Source organism: Hyphopichia burtonii (genome assembly GCF_001661395.1).
Source record: "Hyphopichia burtonii NRRL Y-1933 unplaced genomic scaffold HYPBUscaffold_1, whole genome shotgun sequence".
NCBI lineage: Eukaryota > Fungi > Ascomycota > Pichiomycetes > Serinales > Debaryomycetaceae > Hyphopichia > Hyphopichia burtonii.
The window spans coordinates 996,146-1,018,825 of NW_017963728.1; the positions used below are offsets into that span (position 1 = coordinate 996,146).

Genomic DNA, 22,680 nt, shown 5'->3' on the forward strand with positions numbered 1-22,680 from the left:
TCCGTGATATATAACAAATAAACAAAGCAGCAGTATGTCCTCCATCGGTACCGGGTACGACTTGTCGAATAGTGTTTTCTCCCCCGACGGTAGAAATTTTCAAGTTGAATATGCCATGAAGGCAGTTGAAAATGGTGGTACATCAATTGGTATCAAATGTAAAGACGGGATAGTCTTAGCCGTTGAAAAAATCATAAATTCCAAGTTATTGGTTCCTGGAAAGAACAAACGTATTCAAACAATTGATAAACATATTGGTGTTGCTTATTCTGGGTTATTACCTGATGGACGTCATTTTGTTAACAGAGGTAGAGATGAAGCCCAATCCTTTAGAAATATATATAAAACCCCTGTTTCGGTTCCCCATTTAATGGATAGATTGGGGATTTATGTTCAAAACTATACTTGTTATAACTCCGTTAGACCTTTTGGTATTGTTGCTATAGTTGGTGGTATCGATGATAATGGATCGCATTTATATATGATTGAACCTAGTGGTACTTCCTGGGGTTACACCGGTGCTGCTACTGGTAAAGGAAGACAAACTGCTAAATCAGAATTAGAAAAATTGAATTTTGAAGAACTAACAATTAAAGATGCAGTCAAACATGCTGCTAGAATCATTCACCAAGCTCATGAAGATAACAAGGATAAAGATTATGAATTGGAAATCAGTTGGTGTTCTAAACAAGAAACTAACGGTAGACATGAATCCATCCCAGAAGATTTATTGAAAGAAGCTATAAAATTTGCCCAAGAAGATGATGAAGATGATGAAGACGAAGAAATGAGTTAGTTTCCCTCATTATTAAAAATTCCCTTTTAATATACATACATTGCAAAATGCTTAGTTTTCGTGGGTTTCCCCTTGTAGCCAATTCTCCTGTCGTTGTAATAACAATATTGACCATTTGATGCGCGTACTAGAACTAGAAAAGAGGTTGGTCCTCAGATTTTTTTTTTTTTTTTTTAAAAAAAAAGTAAACAAAATCTCCTATAACTATAACAGCTTTCCTTCCTTTGAACTTAGACTGAATTGTCTTTTAAGTGTATCATATTAATGCTCCTTGTGTGATCATGTCCATCAATACAGAGGGCAGTGTTTTTAATCTAAGCGATGGGGCCCCAAATGAGTTGACGCCGCGCCAACAGCATGATCTCAAAGATGGTGATAAGATAGTTGGTGGTTCTGATGGTAGTACCAGCTTTGAACGAGCCAGCACCGAAGAGAGTCTGACGGGCGAATTGAGACCGGCCGATAATCAACCAAGTTCCAAGTCGTCTCCATTTCAATTTTCTAATTCAACATCGCCAAACCGTCTTCCCACACCAAACTCAAATACTGTTTCAGGTTCTGAATCAACATCTACAGTTACAGAGGAGGTGGTTCCAAAAGGATTCCCATCAATTGGTGAGATGACAGAAGATCCCATACAGGAATCAACCCAATACTCATTAAATAGCCAACAGCATTCTCCTCGTGATAAACAAGCCAATGAAAGTAACCAGGATGATGATGGTTCTGCCAAGGACTCAAAGAGCTTTGATCAGTATCCTCTTCACACATCTACTCAAAAGTCCTTCGATATGATGTATCCTAGTATGAATTCAGATATAACCCAAGAGTCTAGCGCATTCATAACGAATCCCGATATCGACAACTCCTCGGATAATAAAGAGAATTTACAAGCATTTACAGATAGCATAGATGATATCGATGATATCGAAAGCTCCGAGGATGAAAGGCACGATAGCATGGAAAATGATATTCTTAGTTGGAAAAAATCCTTAGCTGACATGAAACGAGTGGGTATCGAAAAAGATAGTTCTATATTTTCAATAAGAGTTCCAAATAGTCCTCAGAATAATAGTATTATCTTCAATCCTCAAAAATCGTCCTTGAATAGCTCACCACTTTTGAAAAAGCATTCCAAAAGTCATCTTGGACTGCCTCATACTGGATCAGTAGTGTCAACAGACTATGTAGGTACTCAGTTTATGGCTGACGAGAAGCTGCCCAGTCAGTCGAATCGTTTGACTTCAATTGATAAATCTCCCGAAACAAAAATCCAGTCTCCTCATGAACCATTTATTAATTTTAATAAGCATTTGACCTACGAAAACAATCTGTCCCACAAACATTCATCTCCATCTAGTGGTGTGAATCTGCCGTTAACATTCCCACCATTAACAAGCGATAAACTAGACGAACTGCCGTCGAATCTCTTCAACATTTCCAATGTGAATGGCCTAAAGACTCAAAATGAAACAAATTTACCTCAAAAAGAAGCCATGGAGCCAGTGAAATCTCTTAATAAAAAGCCTAATCCTTTGAAAGAAAGTGATCGTTTTAATGCGACAGTTGATTCATTAGATAGTACCAGATTCAATGAAACCCAAGCACAATTAGACCGTGATATTGATATAGACGATAGTTCTAAAGAAACTGCCAAACTTGAAAGACTTCGGGCTAGGACTAATGATTCTCCTTGGAAAAGATTGAGGGCCCCTTCTAATCTCGGCTTGACTGACCAATTGACTCCTGATCAATCCAAATTCCCTTTAAACAAAACTGCAATTCTGATGACCCCTTCCTTTAATAAGCCAGGCGAATTCTCGAGTAATGCTTCTAATGCCTCCACTATCAATGAGTTACATAAACAAATTACTGGCTACAAAATTCAAATAAAGTTTTTCAAGCAGTTTCTTCAAAGCTTGATAGATAAAACTCGTCAACAAGATAAGGAGGAATTGGATTTGACCGAATTGACTCACTTCCAGGATAATTTTAATGGTTTTTCACCTACCGATAATCAAAATACTTTACAGAATAACCAGCGTAATGAAGAACAAATTAATAAGCTACAAAACGATTATGATAATCTATCTCGTCATTATGATGAAATTTATAAATTGAACGAAGACTTATACTCCAACCTCGAAGAATTCCAATATAAACTACAAGATAAAGACTTTCAATTACTGACCTTAAATAAAAATTTTGACAATTGCATTGGGATTGCTCATGACATCATTCAATTATTGATTAATGATCCTGTGACTGATGAAGTTTCCCGAATTGCATTGATTAGATCACTCGATGACCACAGTGGAATAGCTGATTTAGATATGAAACTTCATGTTATCAGATTAGAGTTGAATAAAAAATTTGACAATAATGAAAACTTGAAGCTGACAATTTCTTCTGCTGATCAAAAGAGTATTGCGTCTCCCAAAGCTAATAATAATGAACAGATAATCCAAGACTTAATGCATTTATTAAGTTCCTTACAAGAAGAATTCGATGCTAAAAATTATGAAGTTTCGCAGCTACAAGAGGACATAAAGAAGGAAACAGCTGAATCCAATATCCTTAGGAAAAACCAGCGGGCAATCCAGGAAAAGTTCAATCACTTGTGCCAATTATTGGATAAAGATAAGTCGTCAAGAATGAATGCATACGGCGATGAAGTTGACAAACTTCGAGAAGAAAACATTCATCTCACCAAAATCAATAAAACAATGGATGCCAAGTTTGATGAGTACGAACGTATTATAGACCAATTGGAAAAAGAAGTAAATGAATTCAAAGAATACTCTACTCGAAGAGAATCCATAGAAAATACCTCTGTTAAGACAGACTTCCATGAAGATGTATATCTACTTCATAAAGAATTCAATGCTCTTCAAAACGAGTTTAATTCATTAACGGCAGATCACCGTAAATTGCAAGATGATTCGTCGAAGACTATTTCTGCACTCACCAACCAGCTTAGTGCAAAACAAAATGAAAGTCAAAATTTGAGGGCAAATGTCATGGTCAACGATAAGTTAAAAGAAGAACTCGATCTTTCTGTTGAGAAACAAAGGATTTTGAAAGCAGAAAAGATTCGACTTGCTTATAAGATCGAATCACTAACTGAGGAGAAATCGAAATTACAAAACACTGTTCAAAGCTTAACGGATAAAGTCACTACCTTGACGGTAGCAGATACAGATAATGAGAAGACAAGTAATGAAGCCAACGACAGATTTATCAAGATGGTCAATATTCTTGAATACCAATTTGATGCACTCATTCTGTTTGATGTTTACGAGTTTCAGAAATTACTCAAATCATTTAATAAGATTGCAGATGATTCTTCATTAAAAGAACCTAAAAAGAAAATTGAAAATTTGTCCAGAAAAATCAACAAGAGTAGTCAATCTAAACAAAATGGTGAAAACTCCTTTTGGTCGTCTTCTGAAATTGGCCTGATCAGAGACTATCACAAGTCAATCTTCGAATATTTTGCCAGAGCGGTGGATATCATTGTAAATGATCATGTCAGACTATTATTAAGAGAAAATGATGCTAAGTCTAAATCTGACACTTATATTCAAAAGCTTCACGAAAGAATCGACCAGCTTAATGTCATAAATGACAATCTTTCGAAACAAATCGATAATTGCGACTCTAAGGACAATACAAGCGAATATGGCTCTCTCAATAATACCATGACATCACCTAGGTCCAAAATGAGAATAGAAGAGCTCTCAAACCGCTGGAAAGCAGAAAGAGAAGCCAGAGTCTACGAAAGTAAGGAATCAAAGAGGCGCTTGAAGGAACTAGAAGATGAAAATGCCCGTCTTAGAGAACTAGTAGATCGTAAATAGTAGATAATTCAATCTTTTGCATTCATTTAAAATACACAAAGTATAATGGTAGTGTGCACGTCTCAGCATCAACAACTGAAGAAAAAAAATTTTTTTTTTTCAACGCGGACAGTCAAATAAAACAGTATAAGCTTAATTTTTCAGTTCAGTTCTTTTAGCTATAATTATACAAAGATGTCTGAATTTGAAGATATTGATATCAACTTGGATGAGCTTGACTTCTCCGATTTGGAGGAAAGGTATGCTGTTAACCCGCACTTCGGTTTAGACAACTACGTTGTCGTTGATGGTGCACCAATTGCACCAGAATCAAAAGCCGACAAATTGACTCTTGTTTTGAAAAAGTTATTCAAGACTGTTGGTAATGTTGTTGAAGGTGATGAAGGTGTGTACATGCCTATCGAAGATGGCAAGACCAAAGGGTTTTTGTTTGTCCAATTCGAAAGTGCTGAACAAGCTGATGCTGCCGTTAAACAATTAAACGGTAGAATGTTGGATCAAAAACATAGATTATTAGTTAACAGATTAACTGATATTGAAAAATTTGGTGCAGAAGGTAATATCAAAGATGAATTTGAAGAACCAGAAATTCCACCTTTCGAAGATCACGGTTATTTGAAATCATGGTTACAAGATGAAAGAGGCCGTGATCAAATTGCTTTACATTTTTCTGAAACTGTTGGTGTTTACTGGAATAAGAAACAAAATGATCCAGAAGAAGTTATTGAACCAAGAAAGAACTTCACCACTAAATATGCCAAGTTTACTCCAAAAGGTACTTATTTATTTTCTGTTCACCCACAAGGTGTTCAAGCTTGGGGTGGTGCTGATTTTGGTAGAATCAATAAATTCATCCATAATCAAGTTCGTTTAGTTGATTTCTCGCCAAATGAAAATTTCATGGTTACTTTATCGCCAACTCCAATTTCATTTCCTGAAGATCCTGCAGAGCAACAAGGTTTCCCATTTGGTCCAGAAAGTGCTGGTCATAAATTAGTTATTTGGAATTTACATAGTGGTGAACCTGCCAGAACTTTTGCATTACCTCCACATTTGGAAAATCAAAAAGAAATGCCATGGCCATTAGTTAAATGGTCGCACGATGATAAATACTGTGCTCGTCAAGGTCCAGGTGCTTTAGCTATTTATGATTCCTCTAACTTCCAATTATTAGATAAAAAATTGGTTAAAATTGATGATATCGTTGATTTTGAATGGGCTCCAGCTGGTGTCCACCTTAGTGATTCTAAAACCGAAGGTGGTGAACACGTCTTATCTTATTGGACTCCTGAAAGTTCTAATCAAACTGCTAGAGTTGCTCTTATGCAAATTCCATCAAGAAGAGTCATTAGAACTATTAACTTGTTCCAAGTTTCAGATTGTAAAATGCATTGGCAAGACCAAGGTAGATTCTTATGTGTTAAAGTTGATCGTCATACTAAATCTCGTAAGACTTTCTTTTCTAATTTGGAATTTTTCAGACTTACCGAAAGAGATATTCCAGTTGAAAAATTAGAATTAAAAGATATTGTTATTAATTTTGCATGGGAACCAAAGTCAGAGAGATTTATTACTATTTCTAGATTAGATAACGGTGATAATAATCCAGCCATTCCAAGAAATACTGTTTCTTTCTATGGCCCAGAAGTCGCTAAGAACAAAGCTACCAAATATAAAGTTTTCAAATCAGTTACTGATAAACATTCTAACACTGTTGTTTGGTCACCTCAAGGTAGATTTGTTGTTGTTGCTACCATTGCTAAATCAAGTGGTGAATTAGACTTCTATGATACTAATTTTGAAGAAGATAAGAAATCTTTGAATAACGTTAAATTATTAAAGACTGAAAAATTCTCCGGTATTACCAATCTTTCTTGGGACCCATCTGGTAGATTCCTTGCTGCTTGGTCTTCTTCTTGGGCTCATACCATTGAAAACGGTTATAAATTATACGAATTCACTGGTAACATGTTAAGAGATGAAACCATTGATCACTTCAAAGAATTTATTTGGAGACCAAGACCAGAATCCTTACTTACTGCAAACGATAGAAAGAAGGTCAAGAAGAACTTGCGTGAATACAGTGCTCAATTCGATGAAGCTGATGCTATGGAAGCTGATGCTGCCACTAGAGAAGCTATCTTACTCCGTAGACAACTCTTAGAAGAATGGAGAAGTTATAGATCGAAATATGCCAACAGATCTCAAGAAGAAAACGAAGTTGAAGCTCAAATCATTGAAGAAATTAAAGAAGAAATCATCGAAGAAAAAGAAGAAATTGTTGAATCTATTTAAGTATCTTCCTCCAAATTACCTTAAAAATTTTTTTGTAACATATAGTATATCAATATAATTTGTCTAACGTAACTTATAATCTTTGTTTTCGTATTTACATGTTCGATTTCTTTCATTATATCTTTTTATTGAAGACTATATATACACGTTTATAAGAAAAACTAAACAAAGCTGAAGAATGCAAACAAAAAAGCTCGAATAAATAAATAAGTATAAAGGGAAATCATTAGTATCTATGCTGATTTGGTACGTAATTGGATTCCATGCCATTTGGAAATTTCATCTTTCAAAACTTCATTGACTAATCTATGTTGCTTAATCATTGGAATACCCTTGAATTTTTCACTTTCAACCAAAATAGCAAACATGGATCCACATCCACCTGAAACGTCCTTAACTTGTAACGCTTTTGGCAGGAAACTGTCTTGTAGCATGGAGTAAATCTTTTTTTCATATTCATCCATCACTGGTTCTTCCACCAGAGAGTAGAATCGAGTAGCAACAGTTGGCAATCTGAAGGCTGGCACCCTTAAGGCTGGTCTGAAAGCAGCGGACGCTCTTGGAGTGAATGACTTAAGCATCATGTGTGTAGTTGGTATACTTAATAAAGAGAAGGTTAGATCTATGATGAAGAATTCAATATTATTAATGCGTACTCGACTGGCTGAAATGCTCTCAACCGGAAATGAGAATTTTTCAGTGGAGTCCGGCCAGGAATCTTATACAACAACATTACCATAGCTCCCTCGGACCAGAGGTCTTGGATGCCCTTTTCTATTTAAGCTTATTCAAGTCTTTAAGGTGGCTGAACAGGTAGTTTGAGCTTCTAATGGTGGCACTTATTGGGTCAGTAGAGAAATAATCCTGCAAAAACATCCATACCGCACTAAATTTATACTGAATCGATACCAGAATCAATGAAAAGCATGAATCACTGATCATTGATTCAAGGATTGACTTAATTAACGCAACCGAACATGTCCCATGATGCTCTCAGGGTAGTTGTGTGTGGAGATGAATGTGTTGGGAAATCTTCAATTATTGCATCATTGGTGAAGGAGAAGTTTATACCGAAGCTACCTCGAACAATTCCACCCATTACCATTTCCAAGGAAGACTACGTGAACAGTTATGATGAGTACATTTCGAGTCCAGAGAAGAAAATAGATAGGACTAGAAGCTCTAATAGAGAAGGAAGTCGGAAAGTTCTGTCATCGATACCTCAGATAACGGTGATAGTTGATACTACAGCTTCTGATTCAACCACGCTCCAAAGGGAATTAAAACTTGCCGACGTTTTATTGTTGGTCTATTCCGACCATTACACATATGAAAGAATCTCATTACATTGGATGACTTTATTCAGATCCATGGGGGTCAATTTGCCGATTATTGTTTGTGCAAATAAATGTGATCTTATTCAAAAAAGCAGTGCACATGAATCCAATTCGCTTAAAAGCCGAAATGCTGACGAGTTCATACCCTTGATCAAGGAGTTTAAAGAGATTGAAGCGTGTGTTCGGTGTAGCGCTAAAGATAATATTAATGTTGTTGAAGCGTTTTATTTATGTCAAAGAGCGATCACTCACCCGATTTCACCTTTGTTTGATTCAAAAGAACGTAATTTGAAGCCGGCTGCGGTGATAGCATTGAAGCGGGTATTTTTCCTTTGTGATAAAGATCAAGATGGTTATTTGAATTTTGAAGAATTTTCGAGTTTACATAAAAAGTGTTTTGGATATGACACCACTCTTCAAGAGTACCTATCGATAGGAAAGGCAGTTGATAAGAAGATATATCCTGATGTCGATTCAAATGGAGAAAGTAAAGGGCTATCTGAAGATGCCTTCATAATGTTAAACAAAATGTATGCTGAAAATGGTAGACATGAGACCATTTGGGGCATATTAAGAACTTTCCATTATACCGATTCATTATCCTTGAGTGATCGTTTCATTTTCCCCAAATTTGATGTCAATACAAATTCAAGTGTTGAGTTGAGTCCTACTGGATATAGATTCTTGGTTGATTTGTTTTTGAAATTTGACAAAGACAACGATGGTGGGTTGAATGAAGAAGAGTTGAATAATTTATTTATTCCCACTCCAGGAATCCCCAGATTATGGCAAGAGTCGCAATTCCCATCTTCAATTGTGTGTAATGAAGAAGGTTATGTTTCATTACAAGGTTGGTTAGCACAGTGGAATCTCACCACCTTTTTAGATCATAAAACTACACTAGAATACCTTGCTTATTTGGGTTTCGATGAAGATAGCTCAGTGAAGGCTTTAAAAGTAACCAAACCGAGAAAACTCCGACAAAAACAAGGTAAGCTCTATCGTCAAGCAGTCAATGATCGGAATGTGTTCAATTGCTTCTTACTAGGAGCACCCAAGTCAGGTAAGACTTCGTTACTCGAGCTGTTTTTAAGAGGCACCTATAGTGATGTCTATTCTCCTACCATCAAACCAAGAATTTGTGCTAAGGATATAGAATTAAGGGGTGGTAAGCAGTGTTACCTAATCTTGGAGGAACTTGGTGAATTAGAGCCTGCAATCCTTGAAAACAAAAAGAAGCTCGACCAATGCGATGTCATCTGTTATACTTACGACTCTTCTGATCCCGAGTCTTTCCAATATTTGGTTGAGCTTCGTGAAAAGTATTCGTCTTTGTTAGATGATATTCCCTCAGTGTTTGTCGCCTTGAAAGCTGATCTCGATAAACAGCAGCAGCGGTCAGACGTCCAGCCTGAAAACTACACTCGCGACTTATTTCTAAACTCACCATTACATATCTGTTCTGCCTGGACTACTTCATTGCACGAACTCTTCATCCAGTTGGTGGATGCTGCAAAAGGGCCCAGCACTGCGACCCCTGGTCTAGAAACAGAGCCGGAGACCCCCGACCTCGAGAACATAAAGCACTTGGTCATGGCTGGAAGTGCAATCACTCTAATGGCCGCCGTCTCTGTTTGGATCTGGAGAAGCTCTGTCCAAAGCTCTCGAGCCTAAGAGATGGATTTTTCAGTGCACTAACAAAAAAAAAAAAAAGAAAAAGAAAAAGAGCAGAGTTTGAAAAAAAAAAAAAGGGCATCTCAAGATATTAAAAAAAAAAATTCAAATCAAGCCCTTTGGTACTATTTTCAATAATATAAACTATATATATACTAATAAACGAGGAGATGTCTGATAATAAAGAAGAATACAAGCCGGTTACCGTGGAAAAGCCAATACCCAATACTTTTGATTTGGGGAACTTGGCTACTTTTGATCCAAACCCATTAGATAATGCTCAGTTGAAAGATCCAAAGCAAAGAGAAGAATATTTAGCAACAAGAACCAGAGACAACGTACAATTGTTGATCAACCAGATCTTATCCCTTCCGGTTAAAACCACCACTGATAGTAATAGTGCCACTGGGCAAAATTCCAACTTGACCTTAATACAATTACCCGAACCAACCACCCTTTTACCAAGAGAAAAAGCCATTCCAAAAGCCAAACCTCCTACCAAATGGGAGCAATTTGCTGCTAGAAAGGGTATCAAGGCTAAGGCCAAGGACGGTAAGATGGTTTACGATGAAGCCAGTGGTGAATGGGTTCCTAAATGGGGTTATAAAGGTAAAAATAAACAATTGGATAACCAGTGGTTGGTTGAGGTTGATGATAAAGTTAAGAACACCGAAAATGAATTGATTGACCCAAGAACCTTAAGCCGTGCCGAAAGAAAGAAGTTGGTTAAGAAAAATGAATTACAACATAAACGTAACTTGAAAAATCAATCTGCCTAAGTCTTTTAACGAATTAAATAAATTGTATAGTTATAACTCTTCACTTCATCATTCCATATTTCAATATATATGTATATTCTATTATTTTGTACTGGTTGTTTTAATACTGCAAAAATTTTGGTGGTTATATGGGTGCACGGGCCTTTTTTTGCTAAAAACGAAAGCAGGAAAAATATGAAAATTAAAACAAGCCGTTCAATTCCTTGATTGAGCTCTTTAAATCTTTGAATACTTCTAAGGAATCTTAAAGGTGTAATTCATGAGACAGATATAAGGGGAACCACTCGCTTTACCAGTTGAATTGAAAAATTTAGATAGCTACAACTATAACCATGACTGAAGAGTATAATCCGAAGCAGTATCTTCCTACCATTGACGTAAGTTTTAATCAAATACCGATGTTTGCAATCAGTATACTAACTGGGAAATTTAGGCCATACTAAGTGTTGCTGATCTAGAGAAAATCACGGTGAAAAAGATTCGAAATGCATTACAGGAACTCTTTGGGATTAACTTGCAGCCCCATAAACAAGATATCAGTGATATAATTATGGAAAGATACTTTGATCTTCTCGAGAAAAGAAAGAACAAAGTGGAACCTCCTCCATTATCAAAAGAAGATATAGAACGACAAGATGCCTTGATGGCTAGCCAATTGCTGAAATCGACCATAAGAGGACCAGTGACTAGAGGAAGCGGTAAAGCAACCCCCAGGAAACCAAGGGCGAAGAAGAACGCTGCCGGTGAAAAGAAACGTAAGGCCCCTAATAACGGTTTCAACCAGGCATTATACTTATCGCAAGATTTGCAAAATCTTTTCGGGGTCGAATCGCTTCCCAGACCCCAAATAGTCAAACAAATGTGGACCTACATCAAGGATAATAATCTCCAAAACCCAAACGATCGAAGACAAATCTTGTGTAACGATACTCTTTACAAAATCTTCAAGAAGAAAACCGTTGGTATCTTTGAAATGAATAAATTACTTACTTCTCATATCTTCAAACCAGACGAAATCGGTGATACCAAATCAGTCGGGGAACTACAAGCAAAACCTCCTCCTCCTCCCTCATCGAAACCCAACGGGAAGAAGTCTGCAGACTATGTCGACGAAGAGGATGACGACGACGATGACGACCAAGAACTAGGTGACCCTGATGAAGATGATTCAGAAGAATCCGATGAGGATGCTGATTGAAAAAAAAAAAAAGAAAATAATCAGAAACTTGAACATTTGGGTAATCTCTCTCTCATCTCCTGTAATATATATCTTCATCCTTACTCCACTGGTATTGGTGACTCTTGTAGTAACTAGCTTATTGTAAATGGGAAGCTGATATTTCGCGTATAAAAAACGCATATGTCATCTGCAGTTCTCATAGTTTGTGTGTTTTTTCTTTTGTTACGATCAAATTGTTGTTCTTTTGTTGAAACTACTTCTTTTCGTTGAAACCCAGTGCTTTGTTCTTTATTATTTGGGTAAGCTACTCTTGGTGATCAATCCCTTTACCTAAAAAAAGTGGTTTTCAATAGTGGACAACGGAACAAGATAAGTAGCCCTTTTTGCCAATTGAAAAACCCGCTTCTTCGACAGCCGCTAGTAGTGTTTTTTTGTTACTATTTTAAATTCATCATTCCATTCCTTTCCACTTTCCGTTCACTTTCATTAGCTTTGGGCCTTTATTGTTGTTATTGTTAACAGTTTGCTGTACTTTTTGGCTAATACAAAAATAAGATTGGCAAGAAAACAAACCAGATATTCATACTACTTCATCAACTGCTTGTGTTAGGTTAAACTCGTTTGTTGTTTGTTGATTTTTGGTTCTGCTGAAGTAATTGGCTCTTTTTTCCAGTTGATGTACCAAAACTTGATAATCAATGCTGACCAAAAGAGAATCTGCGGGTAGATCCCAAAGTTTGGCTTCTGCCACCTTATTAAGTGAAGATCATTCTTATGATACTGTTGATGTGAATAACTTATATGAATCAGTGTTGAAAATCATTTTGTTGGAATACATCAATGAAGCTCGATTCCATACTCCAATAGTAAAACCTCAGTCTCCATCCAAATCTTCAGATTCCCCTTCTAGTAGTTCAACTAGTTTAACTTCTTCTTCCAAAATCTTGAGAAATTCTAAAATCAGTTCAAATGATAATGAATTAAAACTTCCTCCAAATCTTTTGTCGAGTTTAGAAACTCGTTTAAATCTAATTGCAATGAAAAAAAGAGGTAAAGATTATGATGACTTAACAAGACGTTCTTTGCTTCGATTATATAGTGAATTATTGGATCCAAATGTAAAACAAGAAATATCTCGTATTAATAAACCAGAATATTTAGTCATGAAATTCGTCTCTTCTGCTAATAAAGAGGTGGTTAAAATGGGTACTATTCCTCAACATGAAATAAGTGATATCGTTTTCAAACAAGCTGAAGTTTTTGTCCAAATTTTAATTTCTCTCATTCCTAAGGATAAAAATAGTGATGCAATCATTAATAAATTAAAAGAACATAAAGAATCTTTAAAACCTTCTAAATCAAACAATTCAAAATCAGTCTCAACTGACTCGGTGTCATCCTCAGTTTCGTACGTGAAACCTTCTTTCAGAGTATCAGATATGGAAGAAGCAATGATTGATCTAATTAAAAGCATTTTCGATATCGATCAAGTAAAACTTCAACAAGATATCTTCAAATTAAAAGACTTGTCACAAGAAAAAACATTGCATCAAGATATTAAACAAATTCTTTTCTACCTCAATAAAGATTTGGGTCAATATAATCGTAAAAGTTTCCTAACAGAGATTGCTTATAATAATTGGAAATCCCGTGAAGCTGCTTCGTGTGAAAGTTTGAAAAACAAGTATCCTATACCTGCTTCCTTAAAGCTCTTGGAAACTCCTCCTCTCCCGCCCGGTTGTGATTTTTATATTTTTCCTAAAAACAATGTCACTAAAAATTACTATGTCAATTTGACTAAATTATGTTTAAATCAAACTATTAAAAATAGAAAATTAGAATTTGATTCAGCTCTGGAAAAACCCTTACTTTCAAAACAAGCAAATAATTTACTCCATCTATGTGCTCGTTTCTGGAGAATTGATTTTCCAACTAGAGCTACTGCTCTTTACACTGCATGCCATTTGACTGGTATCTTAAAGGATAACTTATCACAGGAATCAAATTCCGACCAGAAAGACCTTGGTCCTATTGATTTAGATACTACGACAACTATGCTTCATACCTGTAAAAAAATTGTTGAAGATAATGGAAAACTTGATTGGGAGGAAAAGACAGAATGGACTTTGAAAGACCAAGAGGACTGGGTCAAAAATTTGACCTACACATATAATGAGGTCTTTTTCTCAATAAAAGAAAATTTAACCATGATATTCAACAAAACAGTCAAACCAAAATTTGGCCCTTATCTTATGTTTTTAGGGGATTATTTGGAGTCCGACACTTTGTTTCATAAAGTTGAAGAAACAGGATTACCCAAGAAATGGGAGAAGAAGCTTTCCAAAACTTTATTGAGAATCTCAGAAACAAGGTATGCCGAATTATTAGCCAATTTACCAAGAGATGATACTCTCGATATTGTACATATCTTGAATATTTCGGATAGCATAGTTGGTGATACTAAGTTATTGCAAAAAAGATACAAAAACCCCCTTTTGGGATTCTTGAATGTCAGTAGAACCGTTGCAGCAGTTCTTACAGGCATGTTCGCATTGGATTCAAAAAATATCTTGAAGCATATTCACGCTTATGCTAAAAATCAAGGCAGACTATTAGCTTATTCTGATGCCATTGAAGCTTATAAATCATTGTCCGAAATAAGGTATATTTATAACCAAGTATCTGTCAGTAATAGTCCTTTCAAGTTCAATCTAGAGAAATTTTTCTATCCATTTTTGAAAGAATGGGTAGAAGAAAGTGGTGAAAAAATTAGTGCTATCATTAATAATGCCATCGAAAAAGATTCCTTCGAACCTATCGATCTCAATGATGATAATCGGAAATTTAGTTCTTCCGTTTTGGATATTTTTACTTTGGTTAAAGAATTCTTGAGAATTCTTAATCAACTTAATTGGTCTAATGAATTTCAATTGGCTCAAGCTTATACCTCTCTTTTGAAAAGTATATCAGATGGTGTTTTGACTTATTCATCGAAGATTTCTGATAAAATAATTAGAGAGTTAGATGAAGAAGAACAGAAAAAACTTTTGCAACAAGCTAGTGATGAAGTTGATAATAGAAAAAGTGGTAATTGGTTTGATGAGGTTAAGAACGTCGTTTCCAATATTCAAAACGGTAATAAATTAGAATTAGAAGAACCTTATAATTTCAAACCTGGAACATGTATTGCCTTGAACAACCTCGCAGCAATGATGGATCAACTAACTAAACTCGAAGATTTATTGGACCCTGTGCTGATTTCTAATACAGTTGCTGAATTTGATCCTTCTTTACAGAAAAAATACACTAGTCACATTTTCTCCTTGCGTTTGGTCAAAGCTGAAAACTTGAAATCGGCTAATGCTTCTTCAAATCTATCTAATATGCATCCATATATAACCATGATCGATACGATGGCCCGAAAGACCATAGGAAAAACAAGAGTGGTAAATAACACAAATAACCCTGATTGGGATGAAGAGTTTGAAGTAACACTCCCAGCTAATACTTCACTTACCATTTCCGTTACGGTCTGGGATGAACGAGTTGGAACGCACTCAATTTGTGGACGAGCATTATTACAGTTGGACCCCTTGAGATTCAAACATGATGGAATCCCTCAAGAGATCTATCTCGACCTAGACTCTCAGGGAAGAGTGCTTGTTGAGATAGCTGTTGAAAGTGAAAGAGTTGATGCTATTTTTGTTATGGGAAGAGCACATAGAAGCTTGAAACGTGCACAAGAAAGAGCTATAAAATTAATCGTGGAGAAATTTTCTAGATTTATTCATTACTGTTTTTCGAGGAGTAACCTTAAATCTATTTGTGGTAATAATGGACAATTGAAGCCTACTCAAGACCAAATGGATGATGCCATGATGCCTTTGTATAATTACTTAAACATGAATTTGCAAGTATTGGCTGAGTTTCTCACGAAAAGTCTATTACTAAAAGTCATGCTTGCAGCTTGGATAGTTGTTGTTTCAAGTGCAGATGCTCTATTATTACCTAAACTTGCCTCAGCTAAAACATTTCATTTGTCAAGTATTGGTTCTAAATTGAAACCAGAATCTACTGGTGGCTGGCAATCAGCTGTCAGCTCTGCTATGGCAAATGTTACTAATTCTATGGGTATAAGTGGCTTTGGAAAATCTTTGACCAGTAATGAACTTGAAACTGTATTCTCATGGCTTAACTTTTTGTGCTTCGACTTTTTTCATAATGATGGAAATGGTCCTCCGGTTCGAGACTTGAAGAATGAACAATATCAAGCGTTGTTATTAGTTCCAGTGTACTATGACAGAGATGTTGACTTCTTACAACAGGAAGTTGAGAGATTATCGCCTGCTTTTATCAAAACGTTACGCGACCGAAACAATTTTGATAATGAACCTTCTCTTGCGGCCCCTCAAAGAAGAAATAGTAGGGCTGGCTCTATAATACGGAATAAAACTATTTTGGCAAATGCCACGGCCAAGTCCAGAGCCCAAGCTGATAAAGAAGCTCGTGAGGCGAGATCTGATCCGACCGCTGCTCAAACTTTGGCTGAAGATATGATATTAAGGATTTTGTTGATCAAGGACGAGAAGTCATACGTTGCACGAAGGTTGGAACAGCGTGAAAAGCTTGCCCATAGTATCGCTACTGAGAGGTTAGCGAAGGCAGCAGCTGAAGGTAGATTTAATAGACGATAAGACTTATAATACAATTTAACTTTTATAGACAACACCTTAGTTTTAATCTCATTGAACAATCTACAATTTACGCTTTTTCAAAGTATCTTAAAAATTTGCATTAAATTAAATTAACAAAAAAGCAAGCAAGTATAAATTATGAAAATTAAGCTAGCATCAATGATATGAGAATAATCAGATTGAGCCGTTTCTGTTTTTGTAGAAAGAATAAAATATAAACATCAGGAATAATAACAACATGAGAGAATGATCGTTAAACACAACTTATAAAAATACAGGTTGAAAAAAAAAAACAGGGATTTATTGGGTCTTTTGAATCTCAGCAGATGCTGCATTTGCTGTGGATGCACTTGAAGGCTCGGTTTCATTTTTTATTGCAGAATCTGAAGTATTAGAAGTCGATGAAGGATCAGTGGCAGCATTGCTCAGAGCCGTTGAAGGAGGGACTTGTGGTTCGTTTTGTTTATCTTCGTTAGCCATGGTGACATCTTCTTGATTTACAGTATCATCTGCAGTTGTGTCATTGGCTTCTTGGTGGATAGTTGTATCGTTATGTTCCTGAACGACAGTTGAGTCAGCATCGATTGTTGCGTCAGGATTTGACTTTGCTGGAGGAGCCAAGTGCTTGTCAGCTGGTTTTTCTTCCTTGCTTTCTCCGGTATCAGTTTCCTTCTTATTGTCATCTTCAACATTTGACTCTTCCAATGGAGCTGTCCCCAGAGATTCTGGAACTTTTTCCGAGTTTGCTGTTACTTCTGCCTTAGTATCTGCATCTGCTTCTCCTTCGGTTTTAGCATCGACTTTCATTTCTGCTTTTTCGGCTTCGGCCTCGGCTTCTGCATCTCTCATTTCAATATCTGCTTGAGCTACTTCAAAACTTTTATATGATTTGACTCCATCTTTGAATAAAATGTCAATTTTCTCTTCAATTTTGCTGGTATTCGCATCTTCTTCTAATCCCAGTTTCCATCCAAACTCTTCGCTATCAATCAATTGTTTCAAGTGATTGACCTTGTCCTCTTTTGTTCTATGATCTTCACGTGGTTTACTATAAACAGAGTTAGCGGTAAATTCATCATGTGCTCCAGCCTCAAAGAATAAGCGATATGAATTCTCACAGATGGAAACCCTCAAACCAGCAGAAACTCGGCCATCGCATTGATCTTCATCAACGTTATCAAGGAAGGATTTAGCAAATGGCATATTGATTTTCGACGCAGGTACACCTTCAGTTGGATGAGACATGACATAACTAGTGACATAGTAGTTGTATTCTTCTTCAGCATTCTCATGATCATTGATGGTTAAATCATCAATACTGACGAATTGAATATTGACGGTAGAATCAGACTCTTTGTAGGCGATCTTAAACATATTTTCATCATTTGACATTAAAGATCTGACTTGCATCCTATATAAGATTTGATCTTTTGCAGTAGAAACTGGGTTAGCTCTGTCGTTTTCATATAAGACAATCATTTCAGAAGTTTTCGAGTCAGTAATCATTGAATGCATGTATTTCACCATCGCTTGAACAACTTTGTCAACAGTATAGATTTTATAAGCTTTGTTTCTGTAACCTTGACGTAAAGTCTCTTCGAACCATTGATGTTCAATATCACCTTCCATTAACTTTTCTGATAAGCTCAATACTTGTTTATAGCAATCTTTGTTACCCACAATTTCAATTCCCATTTCTTCAAGTTGGTGAGATAACAAATTCAAATCTTTTGCAAACTGAGGATTTTTACGAGATTTAATTTCCTTTCCGACAACTTCGTTCATCCCTTTAATTTCTTCTAATCTTTCATAAAGAGTTCTTAAATGACGGAAAAAAACATAAACCGTTGTGTTACAAAACAAATTAAATTTATCACGTCTTTCTTGTTTGGAAGCATCTTGACTATCAGAACCAGAGTTGGCATTGGTTGCTTTAATCCATAATTCACTTGATTTTTCCACAAGGTCAATAACTTCTTGATCTTCAGATTCACTTGAATTATGCGATGGTGATTCAGCACGATCATCCTTTTTGGATTTCGATTGCTTCTTTAAAACATCACGTAATAAATCATTTTCACGATGACGTTTCTTTGAGACGGATGTTGGTTCATCGGGTGTTTCAGATTCTTGAGCAGGATCACCATTTGAGATTGGTTCTTCATGAGCTTCTTCATTACTTCTAGCCGCCATTGCCTTGCTAATAACATCGTTTGGAACATTGAAAAATAAAGAAATAAAGTACTTGAAGAAAGCACTAAGTTTTTCACGGTCATTGGCAGAATAGTTTGAGGAGCGGAAAATGAAAACTTCTGCTAATCTAACAATATCATATAATACATCATAGTCAGTAAATTTATAGTTCAATTGTTCTTGTGGCTTTGGTGTCAAAGGATGTAACCTTTTGTTTTGTTGTTCGACCTTGACAGTACTTATTTCACTAACCAATTGCTTGGCAGTTAACAATTTCTTATCAGCTTGCTTGAAAGTTAATCCTAAATGATCCAAAGATTTATAGAAAACTTTTTGTTCCATTTCTCTCCAGACTTTGTTCCATTCTCTTTGAGATCTTTTCCATTCTTCATCTTTTTGTTTCAATCTTTTCAAAACAACCGGCACAGCGACAGCAGGGTTTTCATGTAAAGCGTCGATAACTTCAAAACCTCTATCTTTATCATATATTTTACGGATAACCTTTTTGTAGATTGTGGTAGAGTTATGGCCCAAACCTTGTGGTAGTTTGAAGTTGGCTTTTTGTTCCGGAGTCATATTAGCAATTCTATTAGCAATAGTTTCCAAAGTTTGAATTGTTTTCAAATTAGTTTCCATGTGATAATCAAATTCTAATCTTTCTTCTTCGATTTTGAAAAGAATTTCTTCATATTGGTTCTTACGATGAGCAATAAAACCAGAATCTTCAGATGCCCAAGTAGGATGGCCAACCCATTCATCATTAAGAACTTCCCAGCACATTTCATCTCTACCAGAACAAGGCATATAAGTTTCAGCCTTTGGCAACTGTCTATAAGAAGGACCGTATGCTTTACATAAAGATAACTCCAATTGATGTTTTCTAAATGTAATATTTTCGATACTTTGAGGTTTATCTTCGTAACCAACAAACATTTTAAACCAAGTTATCAAATCCGGGTGACCTTCGCCGATAAATGACTCTACTCTCTCAATTAAAGTCTCTTTATCAAGAATGTCTAGAGTGAATAAATTCAAAATTTTCAAGAACTCATTATAAGTTTGTTTATTACCGATTGCTTTTTTAACTTTATCGAAAAAGCTTATTTCTTCAGAAAGCGAAGAAGATTTAACAGAAGTTGATGGAGGGATTGGCTCAGGGATTCCCGGAACCAAAGTTGGATTAGTAACAGTGCCAACGGTTTCAACTTTGGTAGAAGCACCTGGAGTAGTCAATTTGCCTGGTTTGGCAGTTGATTGGACACCAGTACGCAAAGTAGAATATTGGGCTTCTTGATTATAATTAGCATCATAACTTTGCTCATGAGAGACCGAACCTTTCTTCTTCTTTTCAAGATAATCTGGAATTTGTTGCATTTCAAGGTTTTGAGCAGGATAACCAATTGGAGCAGGTTGAGCTTGAAATTGGTTTTCAACTCCACCTGGAGCAGTACCTGTGGGAGGTTGAAAATTACCAACTGGCGGTAATTGAGCAGAACCATTTGCGTAATATACATGTTCTTGACCAACTTGTGGTTGAGTAGGTATTTGTTGAGCTTGTTGTTGAAGGTAACCTTGTTGATTACTGGTGTCCGGTAAAAATTGTTTGAAATCGTCTAACAAATCTGGTGAATTTGCGAATAAAACAGTTACTTGATCATAAACTTCACCAATTGGTTTTTGCTCACGTTGATAAGTTTGTAGTATCTCTAAAAATTGTTTATAAATATCTGGTTGATTAGCAAATCTGGTTTTAATTTTGTTAACATAAGAAATAGCATGGTTGAATTCTATTTGGCCACCATTTTGTTGTTGTTCATCTTGAGCAAGTTGCTGTTCACCTTGTGGGTGTTGTTGTTCCGGACTATATTGATGACCAGTAGATCCATGTTGTAATTGAGGGGATTCTTGAGAATGAGTAACTTGTTGTTGATTTTGAGATTCACCACTAGCATTTCCCCAACGTTGAGCATACGAGCCATTAAGATTTGGTCTAGTAGTAGTACCGCTTGGAGTAGTGACTCGGATTGGGTTTGGATCAGAGGGATCTAAAGAACATTCAATTTTATAACCAGGAGGTAAGAATGTATTAAACCCTTGAATCAAGTTAGGGTGACCTCTAAACAAGGTAGAAACTCTATCAATCACACCGGGTGTATCAATGCTATAAATTTAGTTAGTAGCTTTCAATTTTTACAGGGCACATAACAGATACTTCTCACATCTAATAAAATCTTTGTTGTTTGATACCTTGCACGCCAATTGAGGGAAAATGTGCGAGCGGAATAATTGGAGGACCTGTGAGGAAAAAAAAAACCTATTCAGGACGAAAGGTTGGATTTCGCTAGCAACATTTCTGGTATGCCTCAATTTTAGTTGAACCCCATTGATTGGTTACCTAGAAAAAATCACTTTAGATGTGGGCTTTAGGCTGAGATACTCAAATTAGATGAATTATCTGTAACGATTCGAAATGAACATACCTTTGAGACTTAAAGTCTTTCATTATATCTAGAAAATTATTGTAAACATCAGCTTGATTATAGAATTGGACCTTGACTTGATCCAAATACGACAAAGCATCTTTAACATTCAATGGTCTGTAAACATTAGTAGTACTAGAACGGTTCAAGACACCTTGAGGAATGGGAGGTTGGGCGGCCACCACTGCTGCAGCTTGTTGTTGCTGTTGAACTTGTTGTTGTTGGGCTTGGGCTTGGGCTTGGGCCTGTTGGTGAGCTTGGGCCTGTTGGTGAGCTTGGGCCTGTTGTTCAGCAGAAACACCTTGGGGTTGTGACACTGAAGGAGCAGTTGCAAGTGGTGGGGCCGAAGATGTAGGAGTAGCAAGAGATGCATTAACTGAATTTGGAGTTGGAGCTATGGATGAAGGAGGAGGTAATTGTTGAGATTGGCCGGGAATATTAACACCTGAATGTCTTCTTATACCTTGATTATGTCTTGATTGATCGTGGGACTAGATAAAGTTAGTAACTTTGACAATGATAAGGATATAATTAAGATACATACATGAATGGAATCATTTCCTGGATTGATTGATGGAATAGTAAATCCATGACCAGGTTGTGGATGGCCTGCACCATTACCTAGGCTAGGAAGACTTGGTAAAGGATAAAAAGATTGACCGCCTATAAATAAGTTAGTAAACCGAACTGTCAACTAATCGATTACTGTATACATACCCGCTTCTAAAGTTGCAGGAGGTGGTAATACTGGAGGATGCTGACGACCACTAAATAAAATGTTAGTATTAAACCCAAACTAAGAAAATGAAAACAGTACATACTTGAATGGTTGACCTAGAGGACGTTGTTGATTATTCCATAAATCTTGTTGATTCGTCATTTTCAAATTGGTGGATTGTTGAATATATTTCAAAGATGCTTATCGAAGGATAGCTATTTTTTTTCCAATTGGGTAAAAAAATTATCAGTACAAGCACCTAGCGAATCAAAAGTCAATTCAAATGGTAGATCAGTTGAAAGAGAGTAAATGCTAAACCAATGAACCAAGTTAATACACGAGTGAATTCAATACTTGGAGAAACTGATCAAGTCGATGGGGAAATTGAAAAAAAAAAGAAAAACTAAGAGAAAAAGGTACACTTCAAATGAAAAAACAACGGGGGAAAAGGTTATTCAATCACTCAGTCACTTAACCAGTAAGAAATGTCTTCCAGGTACTCAATGTAATCTAAATAAACCCACTTGTTGAATAAAGATTGAAGAATTATTGGGAAGAAGTGTAATAAAAAATTAACCGCTCACTCTGTCTATATGAGAGACCATACTATTTACGTTTCGCTGAAAGCGACGGGTAACCTTTTGCTTCGTGGGTGCTCTGGTTTATGTGCAGTT

The 22,680-nt window shown here is 36.2% G+C and overlaps 8 protein-coding genes across 8 annotated transcripts; 6 read left to right on the forward strand and 2 right to left on the reverse strand.

The window, feature by feature from the left end:
• Nucleotides 1-34: 34 nt before the first annotated feature.
• Nucleotides 35-796, forward strand: PRE10 (proteasome core particle subunit alpha 7; the record flags this gene model as incomplete). The annotated part of the gene is made up of 1 exon (XM_020218079.1): nucleotides 35-796. The coding sequence occupies one exon, from the start codon at nucleotides 35-37 to the stop codon at nucleotides 794-796; it is 762 nt and encodes a 253-aa protein (XP_020078791.1).
• Nucleotides 797-4,804: 4,008 nt separating this feature from the next.
• Nucleotides 4,805-7,020, forward strand: PRT1 (translation initiation factor eIF3 subunit b). The gene has a single exon (XM_020220458.1). The coding sequence runs from the start codon at nucleotides 4,831-4,833 to the stop codon at nucleotides 6,949-6,951; it is 2,121 nt and encodes a 706-aa protein (XP_020078792.1). The 5' UTR covers nucleotides 4,805-4,830; the 3' UTR covers nucleotides 6,952-7,020.
• Nucleotides 7,021-7,184: 164 nt separating this feature from the next.
• On the reverse strand, nucleotides 7,185-7,415 carry HYPBUDRAFT_103099 (uncharacterized protein; the record flags this gene model as incomplete). Its single annotated transcript, XM_020218242.1, has 1 exon — nucleotides 7,185-7,415. One exon carries the CDS (start codon nucleotides 7,413-7,415, stop codon nucleotides 7,185-7,187), a length of 231 nt encoding a protein of 76 aa, XP_020078793.1.
• Nucleotides 7,416-7,710: 295 nt separating this feature from the next.
• HYPBUDRAFT_151368 (ERMES complex Ca(2+)-binding regulatory GTPase) lies at nucleotides 7,711-9,983 on the forward strand. The gene has a single exon (XM_020220459.1). The coding sequence runs from the start codon at nucleotides 7,929-7,931 to the stop codon at nucleotides 9,960-9,962; it is 2,034 nt and encodes a 677-aa protein (XP_020078794.1). The 5' UTR covers nucleotides 7,711-7,928; the 3' UTR covers nucleotides 9,963-9,983.
• Nucleotides 9,984-10,016: 33 nt separating this feature from the next.
• On the forward strand, nucleotides 10,017-10,803 carry RRS1 (Rrs1p). Its single transcript, XM_020220460.1, has one exon. It carries the CDS (start codon nucleotides 10,133-10,135, stop codon nucleotides 10,739-10,741), a length of 609 nt encoding a protein of 202 aa, XP_020078795.1. The 5' UTR covers nucleotides 10,017-10,132; the 3' UTR covers nucleotides 10,742-10,803.
• A 169-nt stretch (nucleotides 10,804-10,972) lies between these two features.
• On the forward strand, nucleotides 10,973-11,999 carry HYPBUDRAFT_164332 (uncharacterized protein). Its single transcript, XM_020222661.1, has 2 exons — nucleotides 10,973-11,118; nucleotides 11,175-11,999. The coding sequence occupies exons 1-2, from the start codon at nucleotides 11,074-11,076 to the stop codon at nucleotides 11,937-11,939; spliced, it is 810 nt and encodes a 269-aa protein (XP_020078796.1). The 5' UTR covers nucleotides 10,973-11,073; the 3' UTR covers nucleotides 11,940-11,999.
• Nucleotides 12,000-12,619: 620 nt separating this feature from the next.
• HYPBUDRAFT_101962 (uncharacterized protein) lies at nucleotides 12,620-16,615 on the forward strand (the record flags this gene model as incomplete). The annotated part of the gene is made up of 1 exon (XM_020218164.1): nucleotides 12,620-16,615. One exon carries the CDS (start codon nucleotides 12,620-12,622, stop codon nucleotides 16,613-16,615), a length of 3,996 nt encoding a protein of 1,331 aa, XP_020078797.1.
• A 114-nt stretch (nucleotides 16,616-16,729) lies between these two features.
• On the reverse strand, nucleotides 16,730-22,409 carry SIN3 (transcriptional regulator). The gene is made up of 5 exons (XM_020220461.1): nucleotides 22,110-22,409; nucleotides 22,006-22,055; nucleotides 21,833-21,951; nucleotides 21,289-21,779; nucleotides 16,730-20,969 (listed from the first exon to the last, which is right to left on the reverse strand). Exons 1-5 carry the CDS (start codon nucleotides 22,166-22,168, stop codon nucleotides 16,916-16,918), a joined length of 4,773 nt encoding a protein of 1,590 aa, XP_020078798.1. The 5' UTR covers nucleotides 22,169-22,409; the 3' UTR covers nucleotides 16,730-16,915.
• Between the last annotated feature and the right edge of the window lie 271 nt (nucleotides 22,410-22,680).

Excerpts from the sequence above, each read along its gene's own strand:
- PRT1 (XM_020220458.1), top strand. The coding sequence starts at position 4,831 with ATGTCTGAATTTGAAGATATTGATATCAACTTGGATGAGCTTGACTTC.
- HYPBUDRAFT_151368 (XM_020220459.1), top strand. The coding sequence starts at position 7,929 with ATGTCCCATGATGCTCTCAGGGTAGTTGTGTGTGGAGATGAATGTGTT.
- RRS1 (XM_020220460.1), top strand. The coding sequence starts at position 10,133 with ATGTCTGATAATAAAGAAGAATACAAGCCGGTTACCGTGGAAAAGCCA.
- HYPBUDRAFT_164332 (XM_020222661.1), top strand. The coding sequence starts at position 11,074 with ATGACTGAAGAGTATAATCCGAAGCAGTATCTTCCTACCATTGAC. Across the intron at positions 11,119-11,174 it reads AGTATCTTCCTACCATTGAC|GCCATACTAAGTGTTGCTGA; the intron begins GTAAGTTTTAAT and ends TGGGAAATTTAG.
- SIN3 (XM_020220461.1), bottom strand. The coding sequence starts at position 22,168 with ATGACGAATCAACAAGATTTATGGAATAATCAACAACGTCCTCTAGGT. Across the intron at positions 22,056-22,109 it reads CCTCTAGGTCAACCATTCAA|TGGTCGTCAGCATCCTCCAG; the intron begins GTATGTACTGTT and ends CATTTTATTTAG. Across the intron at positions 20,970-21,288 it reads AAAGACTTTAAGTCTCAAAG|CATTGATACACCCGGTGTGA; the intron begins GTATGTTCATTT and ends CTAAATTTATAG.